Source organism: Aspergillus welwitschiae (assembly GCF_003344945.1).
Source record: "Aspergillus welwitschiae strain CBS 139.54b unplaced genomic scaffold BDQ94scaffold_4, whole genome shotgun sequence".
Lineage (NCBI taxonomy): Eukaryota > Fungi > Ascomycota > Eurotiomycetes > Eurotiales > Aspergillaceae > Aspergillus > Aspergillus welwitschiae.
In genome coordinates this window covers 39,949-48,098 of record NW_020798698.1, presented here as the reverse complement: position 1 = coordinate 48,098, position 8,150 = coordinate 39,949, and the positions used below count along the sequence as shown (strand labels likewise).

The window sequence follows — 8,150 nt, the reverse complement described above, 5'->3', positions numbered from 1 at the left end:
TTTTTTTTTTTTTTTTTTTTTTTTTTTTTTTTTTTTAGTTTTTCTCCCTCCCCTAAATACCATTGTATAAGTAGTAACAAGTCGGTTAACTTCAATCATATCAATCATCATATTGAAACTCACACCTAATGAAAAGGTTAGTGAAGACAATGTGACTAAGTAGGTAAGAGCAATGGCCTAAGGTCTAACTAGTAAATGTTTACTTGCCGCTAAGGTAGGTATGGATGGGGCACATTCTACTGACAAGAAGGATGGATGGAGGACAATTCAGCTCAGCCAGTTCCTCCGATACATAATAACAGTAAGTACGTACTTACTCCCTCTCCTATTAAGCCCGTCATCGGAGTTCTCGGCCGCTCCGGCAGCGAACCAGCATCCAGAATGAAAATTACCGCCCGCTCCTGCAACCGGGTAGCGATATCAATAGGATGGGGTTTTCCATGCCTCGCAGCCGCGGAAATCTCACGCCGCGTATAACCAAACGACCGACAGCCGTATTATCCCCTTAAGCACCCCCTAGTGTAGATGCAGGTGCTGGGATTATGTAGTTTGTACATAGCCTCTACCTTCCTCCCCCCCCATTCTTTGCTCTCTTAAGCTTGGATGCCGGAATAAGTTTCGAGGGAGCCTTAGGGCCGGTTAGTGGCTATCTTTGCTTACGGGTCCATGAGCGAACCCCCATGGGCAACAAGGCCCAGTCGCAAGATCTACATCCATCCAGGTGACGATGAAGATCCTTCGACCGGCAAGGTTGTCCGGTATGAACCCGCCTCCCATTTGTTGAAATAGATCCCAACAGCTCAGGTGCCTGCGTGGATGACGAGGGTATCCTGGTTGTTTCACTAACAGCTAGTAAGTAGCTGGCTGACATTATGGAAAGATACGAGAATGGTAATGGAGCTGTGTCGAGCAGCATTAGTTCCCCGAGTAAGTGCGATGTACGGCGTACTCTCACCAAACCCCCAAACTTCCCCCCCCAAAAAAAACCATAACCAGCCAAAGACCACATCTAGTAGCTGATCATCCAGTTCAGACATAGGAATACTAGTCAGGTACTACATCAGCTGTATCTAACAGGTGTCAGAAGAAATGCCCATACTCCACTCACTCTTCGAATTAGTCGGGGTCAATGCCCATGGGCCATCCTCCGGGGTCAGATGATATGACGACTCGTGCGCTGTGGGATGTCAATTACGAGTTCACAATCCATGCTTATGGTAGCCTGGGATTTTGCCGTTCTTCTCTCCTATCTCAAGGGTGGTGGCGGCATTGCCAGCTCTACTTATGGTTGCCTCGCCATGCTTATCCGCTTTACTGCTGATTACTACTAATTAGGGATACCGGAACTCTCGATCATACCAGTTGAATCTGATGTCTAGTGTGTTACTATGGAGTTCACCCCGATAGACTAATTATATGCGATACCGTGACTGGGGGGGTGAATAGTACAAACATCTCTACTATGCGTGTATAGTATATAGTATATATATATATATATATATAAATGAACAGCTTCATCACACCTGAGGTAGACTGAGTCGGCAGCAAAGTGCATTAGTCCTGATTATGGGCGATCAATACCTAGTACACAGCATGTATTCTTTCCGTACCATCCATGTGGTGCGTGACTGTCAGCCCGATCGGAATGTCTTCATGCCTTCCGCGATTGGACTGAAGGGCTCCTCGAAAATTGAGTGGACCCCGATCCCCCGGGAGCCCATCCATGGATTCCCTTTTTAAGTTAGGTATCTCGCCAAGAATAAAATAAAAAAAATCTTATATAGGTATAAATATTTTTTCTTCATTTTTATGAACATGCTCGTATTATGGGAGGGGGAGTAGTATGATTGTCGATGGAACTAGTAATTAATCGCCCCATTCTCCGGTTAGAAGAAAAGGGACCAGATGGAACTTCATGGGACCCAAGTAAGATGTGTCAGCCTTCTCTGGTGGCTTGGGTGTTCGGGATTGCAATGTACATGGATGGGGCAACCGCGATTCAGAATAATTGCATTCAGCTCCGTCAATCAATCACAAAACGCATGACAAGACGGAGTGGAAAGTAACCTATTGTGACCTTTGCCCCAAATTTCGGTGACCCGGGGGGAGATTTCTCGGAAACCAGACATACTGTTAGGAGCGATCTTACCGTGAGCATCGAGAGAGAGAGAGAGAGAGAATAATTCCCGATGACTATTTTTCAAATTCCGATGTATTTCCTATATCCATATGGTATCGTCATTAGCCTGTCATCCATTCAGTCAATCATCTTTTGCCTCCCCCTTTTTTTTCCCCGAGAGGCTTCTTCTGTTTACTGCACTTCGTATTGAGATCCAATACATCCATGACAAGTGCTGTCGTACATCTATAACATCCAATACGTAATTGTTTCAATACAGCCCCATACAGTCATACAATGATACATAGTCATACGTGCCTATCCACACCCCCATACCTCAGCTGCCTGTTACTTTTCCTATTCTGGTGCGTACAAGCCTTCAGCTTGATCAGCACCAACTAAACTAGCAGGCCAGATCCCTGTCACTGGCCACCCCGCTGCTTCCACTGCTCTGGGACACCGAGAAAGGGAGGGTGGATGAGTGGCTAGCGATGTATATCTAGTAGTGGTAGTGGTAGTTTAGTTCTAGATCACCGTCCTCAATCTTTCCGGAGGGTCCAAGGAAACCAACCAATGCAAATGGTTATATTTATTATTTCACACTCTTTTATTTATTTTTTCCCCTGCTTTTTTTTTTCTTTTCTTTTCTTTTTTTTTTCTGTTTTTCTTATGTTGCTTTTCTTTTCTGTTCTTCTGATTCAAGAAATAAAGTAGGAGGAATTAATTAAAGGGAATCAAGACGGCCCGAACAAAATAAGGGAAAGACAGAGAGAGAAGGGGAAAAAATGAAAAAGGAAAAAAGCCGAATAAACTTACCCAAGAAGACAGGCTGAAGAATCAAGCCGTATATTTGCTTATTGGTGATCCCCCATTGTCAAAATCAATGTCATAGCCCACCTCGTTGCGACTGCCGGCTACAATCCATTGTCTCTCTCCACTCTTCTTCTTCCTTGCCCTACTCAAGAGTTTATATACATCTGGAGCCACTCTGGTCAATTCTTCCCTCAGAGACACGCTCAGCTTGTGGGGAACTCAAATTTCCATTGCTGATACTGATGTTTGCTTTTTGAGATCTTGATCTTGATCTTGACTTGATACCCTATATATTTTATTTGCTTGTTCCCGACCTGTTTGCTTCTTTACTTCATCATAAACTCCCTTTGCTTGGTGTCATATCAACAAGCAGCGTGGGCCCTGTCTTTCGAAGATAGTGGGTGAGTGACAAAGTCTTTCAAATCAACAAGACTTACCCCGCGAGGACAGTTTCGGACATTGTAGATGGGTTACTGAGACGTGATAGCAGGCAGTATCCTATTCTTCCCATCGGACTATCTTGCTGTCTCTGTTCCGTTGCTCATCTTGCTTTTCAGACGCTTGCAATCAGCTCGGTAGGAGTTGAAGGCTCTTTAAGGCCCAGTGGTGGAGAGAACGCAAAGTCCAGCAACCCTTTCATTGCTAGTTTGTCGACATGGAAACCGCAGAACCAGTTTCATACGAATTCCCCGGCCACGCCGTTGGGGCTGTTGCGCCTCGTCGAATGATGGGCTCGAATGTCGGCCACAACTTCCCATTTTATACCAACCCGACTGGTGGCTATACACTTCCGTTTCATCAATCTTCGTCACCAGCGTATAGCTTCGGACACACACTCAACCACCATCACCATCATCACCACCATCATCCGGGCTACCAGCATTACTTTGTAGCCGGCCAGCAGCCGATCAATCCCCAGCCGGTCCGTCTATCCTCTGAGCCGCCATCCATCCAGCAAATTCCCGATATTCGGCCGGCCAAGAATGCTGTTAATCGTGTAGCCAGGGATCCTCTGATGAAGATCGAGCACAATGGGGCGTCACAGCAACCTCCCGGGGCCCAGTCCTCGAGTAACGAAGAAGGTGCACAAGGGAAGAGCTCCAGCTCCAATGAGGTGGAATTCTCGACAGAGGTAGATATCTTGATGAAGGCAATCCAGGCCAAAGCCAGTGCTCAGTCACCCGGAGTACAGTCTCTGCCGCCACTGCAACAATTGACACACGGGGGAAGCAATGGATACCCTCAGAGTTATTCAATGCCGGTGACGACCCCCCGGTGCACTGTTATGGTCGAAGAAGCCCCATCGCGATCAGGCAAAAAACGCAAGTATGCTTGCACTTTACCGCAGTGCGGCAAGAGCTTCGCGCAGAAGACGCATCTGGATATTCATATGCGGGCTCACACGGGGGACAAGCCCTTTGTAGGTGGCATGAGAATAGACACTTATTGAAATATGACGCTAACCTAACCTTTCGTGCTAAGGTGTGCAAAGAGCCTTCATGTGGACAGCGCTTCTCTCAGTTGGGTAATCTGAAGGTGAGTTATTGGACGTTCGGCAAAAAAGCCCCCTATAAGAAGAGCATCAACAGCATTGAAGATGTTGCAGGCCGTCTAACAGAGACAATTGATAATTAGACTCATCAACGACGCCATACTGGAGAAAAGCCATTTTTTTGTGATATATGTCAGAAACGATTTGCTCAACGAGGCAACGTCCGTGCTCACAAGATCACCCATCAACATGCCAAACCATTCACTTGTCTCCTGGATGACTGCGGAAAGCAGTTCACCCAGCTTGGAAACCTTAAGGTGCGGAGACCAATAATTCATCAACCCCGAAACCAATCCCCTCAATGATAGCTGACTGCTATAACAGTCACACCAGAACAAGTTCCATGCCACAACCCTACGAAATCTTACTATGAAATTCTCCCAAGTGACAGAGGGAGATCACATGAGCCCACAAGACAGAAAGCTCTGGGAATACTTTGCCACTTTGTATAAGAACAGCAACAAAGGAATCAAGGGCCGCGGGAAAGATCGCAGGATCTCGCCTACTTCACGGTCTGATCCCGGCTCCGAATCCCGCAGAAGGATCGAGCCACTCAGCAGCACTGATGACAAGATGCGCCGAGCAAGCTATGGAGATACATCTATGTATAACGGAGGTTCTAGCAGCGATGACGACGACGCAGAACCATACTTTATTGAGAGGCAGGCTCATTGATATACCGGCCTTCTTCATATTTCTTACAATCTTGTCGCGTCATCCACATTCCCCTCTTTTGTTATTACGATACCAGTCTCGTTCGTGTTGATTTTATCTGCCTTATACTTCCCGCATATCATGTTGAATATGGTGTTCGCGTGAATTAGGGCTTTCACAGACGTTTTCGTTCGGCTTAAAGACTCTTCTTATGTACATCAGCGTGTTTCCTTTCATTCTCATCCCTTTCCTTGGACATATATACCTGTGGTGGACAAAGCCTTTTTAGTATGTTCTGGTTCTCATCATGTTGATCCGTATGATTATATCAAAACTGCTACAACTAACAATATAATACATGCTAAGTTCCGGTAAATAGACATCATTGATCGCAGGTGACTGGAACCTCAACGAATATTTATACACAAAGACCATACAAGATACAACCTGCACACGGGCCCGGCGGACGCGAGATCCGAGCAGCTGTGTGACATATGTCAGGTCCGATAGGTAGTTGCTTCCGCTTTCCGCTCAGATAAGGAGACAAGTTCCCCTCTATCGAAGGTTGGAAAACAACCTTGGTAGATACGCTCTTGTATTTTCATACACCAGGAAAGTGACCCACGTACTGGGCAACACGCGCAGCAAATTGGGGCCAAGACCCTTATAGAAGCCAGTGATACCTTCTCTAGCCCAAATCTGAGCAACGGCATCCCTGACGCCCGAATACACGAGGTGAGCATCATATGTCTGTAAACGAGACCGCAACACCTGATACGGATAGGTAACACACCCGGCGAATAGTTTTGACAAGCTCGAGATCACGAATAAGTCCACATTTCCCAGCTCCCGTATCCCCGACCGGGCCGCGTCCGACGACGACACATGGCTCCAATCAGCATCCCGTCGAACGCCGGTTGTTCCGGCCGAAGGAGCCATCCGGGAGCGATGCAGTTTCAACTGCTCATACGCCATGAATTGAAGTGCACCATGGCTAACTCCAAACAGGGCTGGAACCAGACCCCGATAAAAGCCCGCAATACCCTCCGAGCGAAGAATTTCCTTCGCACCCGTCGTGAACGACGCGTATGCCCCGGGGCTCTGGGATCCCGTCGACAGCATGCGGGTTTTTATCACCCAGATCGGATTGGTTAGCGCGGATGTCAACATCCCTGTGAGAATCAAAATTCCGTGAATTAGCCTCATCTCCCGCTTCGGAACTGCATACCCGGTGCTTTCTTGGGAGAAAACATCGCAGGTCTGTTTCTTTTCTGCTTCTGGAGCGTACCTGCGGATCCTGAGGCTAGGAAGTAGTCGGCCGAGGTGAGGGCCTGGTCTTGAGAACCACTACGCCAGCTGCGCATCACGCCCTTGATGTTGCCGTAGCACAAGAAGTAGAGCGCCCAACTTGTGGAATTCCCAAATATGTTGGGTGTCAGGCCTCTGTAAAAGGCTTTAATGCCGCCCTCATTCTGAAAGATCTCGCGAATCACTGGGACTGAACCGCCGACTCGTGAAGAGGATAACCGGTCGACTAGAAAATATGGCAGATTGATACTGCGTTAGTCATAATTTGAATGCTGATCAGATATTGGAGATTGATCCGCGCTTCGCGACTTGTCTTCTTCCTCGAGAGATGAACCACTAACCTTGAAGTCGAGTCTTGATCAGATCTAGCGGATGCAGGCAGAGCGTCGAAGCGATTCCGGCCGTGAATCCCGCTACGGTCTCCACAAAGGACGAGGACAAGCCATCCTTGCCAGTCATTAACCCTTCGAGTCCTCCTGGAATGTGCCGCTTGCAGGTGTTTGAGATTCTAGCCGGAAGTGTCGGGAGGATTAAAGAGGTCCGGATTCGGTCCGGATTTGAGCTGGAGCTAAGATTCAAGTTCATCGCGCGTGGCGGGCCGAAGCGCCCAAATGTCCGAGGGAAACAACCGCATGGTTAGGAGACATTTCCTACGACTATTCACTACAATAAAATAAGATCATACATGCTGATATTTGATCTGGAGTCTGCTTCGCAGTGCATCGGTTGAGCTTACGCTGATACTTAATAATGTAGTCTCCCGGAAACCCTTTGCATGTATCCTCGGTCCTGCCCTGGACCTGTGTATGAAATTGAACCATTCGCGTTAACCAATACAAAACATGAGAACTGATCATAGTTTAAAAGTACATGTGTATCGATGTAGACTTCCAATGTCAACATCGACCCGGGGGTTTGAGATGAAAAAGGTTTCTCAGTCTGCTCGTATTCCGACAGGCAGTATTATTATTTGTCTGTCTACATCGCAGACGGAGAATCCAGGCGTTGCATGAGTCTGCCTGATGGGCATTCGCCGTCCAGTATGCTGAAGCAACTCATTCCTCTAGGCGAGCGGCGAGAACAGCCTATATGTAGCGTTAGTGAGCTGGAATCGTCGGGAAGCGTCGGCAGGGCGCAGTCGCTCATACTTGAACAGAGAAGGCTTGGGTTCACTGTAAGTGTATCCTAGTCCCGCTTCCGTTAGCAAAGAAAATTTCCATCAAGAAAAATAATTCCATCACACGTACCGAGATAGACGATCAATGGCAGGTATCCACTTATGCAAACATAACCGTCAGTTTTGGTCAGGACACATTGCTCGAAAGAATCAAGATGCGACGAACTAGTGAATAGCAACTCTGGAGACGTCAATGACCTTGGAGATACGCTCCTAGATAGTAGGCATATCCGTTAGCATACCGAGACCAAGCGTGACTAGTTATGTATGACGGGCAACAGAGCACCGCAGACTAACCTTGGTTTCCTCGGAGAACTGAACCATATTGCCGGCTAAATCTTACGCGAATGTTGCGGAAATGAAGAAGGGATTTCCTTGCTGCTGATGCCGGTAAAGTTGAGATCAGGAAAGGCGGAAGTGTTGACGGAGTGACGGAGTGACGGGAAAGACGGGGGAGGTGAAGCTCAAAGTTTTCCGGGGCTAAAGTTGGATCAGTAAAAGCTCCGCCGATAACCTGGAGTCCGAGT

The 8,150-nt window shown here is 47.5% G+C and overlaps 5 protein-coding genes across 5 annotated transcripts; 2 read left to right on the top strand and 3 right to left on the bottom strand.

Annotated features, from left to right (window-relative positions):
• Positions 1-646: 646 nt before the first annotated feature.
• BDQ94DRAFT_136059 (uncharacterized protein) lies at positions 647-916 on the bottom strand (the record flags this gene model as incomplete). The annotated part of the gene is made up of 1 exon (XM_026764797.1): positions 647-916. One exon carries the CDS (start codon positions 914-916, stop codon positions 647-649), a length of 270 nt encoding a protein of 89 aa, XP_026630304.1.
• Positions 917-1,833: 917 nt separating this feature from the next.
• BDQ94DRAFT_136055 (uncharacterized protein) lies at positions 1,834-2,283 on the top strand. The gene has a single exon (XM_026764796.1). It carries the CDS (start codon positions 1,854-1,856, stop codon positions 2,064-2,066), a length of 213 nt encoding a protein of 70 aa, XP_026630303.1. The 5' UTR covers positions 1,834-1,853; the 3' UTR covers positions 2,067-2,283.
• Positions 2,284-3,587: 1,304 nt separating this feature from the next.
• BDQ94DRAFT_156935 (uncharacterized protein) lies at positions 3,588-5,159 on the top strand (the record flags this gene model as incomplete). Its single annotated transcript, XM_026768681.1, has 4 exons — positions 3,588-4,352; positions 4,415-4,468; positions 4,568-4,741; positions 4,809-5,159. The coding sequence occupies 4 exons, from the start codon at positions 3,588-3,590 to the stop codon at positions 5,157-5,159; spliced, it is 1,344 nt and encodes a 447-aa protein (XP_026630302.1).
• Positions 5,160-5,693: 534 nt separating this feature from the next.
• Positions 5,694-7,031, bottom strand: BDQ94DRAFT_166498 (putative mitochondrial folate carrier protein Flx1; the record flags this gene model as incomplete). Its single annotated transcript, XM_026770566.1, has 3 exons — positions 5,694-6,310; positions 6,427-6,672; positions 6,788-7,031. 3 exons carry the CDS (start codon positions 7,029-7,031, stop codon positions 5,694-5,696), a joined length of 1,107 nt encoding a protein of 368 aa, XP_026630301.1.
• An 83-nt stretch (positions 7,032-7,114) lies between these two features.
• On the bottom strand, positions 7,115-8,070 carry BDQ94DRAFT_136048 (mitochondrial import receptor subunit TOM7). Its single transcript, XM_026764795.1, has 5 exons — positions 7,921-8,070; positions 7,790-7,836; positions 7,694-7,722; positions 7,595-7,631; positions 7,115-7,531 (listed from the first exon to the last, which is right to left on the bottom strand). The coding sequence occupies exons 1-5, from the start codon at positions 7,945-7,947 to the stop codon at positions 7,510-7,512; spliced, it is 162 nt and encodes a 53-aa protein (XP_026630300.1). The 5' UTR covers positions 7,948-8,070; the 3' UTR covers positions 7,115-7,509.
• Positions 8,071-8,150: the final 80 nt, after the last annotated feature.

Excerpts from the sequence above, each read along its gene's own strand:
- BDQ94DRAFT_136055 (XM_026764796.1), top strand. The coding sequence starts at position 1,854 with ATGGAACTAGTAATTAATCGCCCCATTCTCCGGTTAGAAGAAAAGGGA.
- BDQ94DRAFT_136048 (XM_026764795.1), bottom strand. The coding sequence starts at position 7,947 with ATGGTTCAGTTCTCCGAGGAAACCAAG. Across the intron at positions 7,723-7,789 it reads TCCAGAGTTGCTATTCACTA|TGGATACCTGCCATTGATCG; the intron begins GTTCGTCGCATC and ends TGTTTGCATAAG. Across the intron at positions 7,632-7,693 it reads GCCATTGATCGTCTATCTCG|GATACACTTACAGTGAACCC; the intron begins GTACGTGTGATG and ends AAGCGGGACTAG.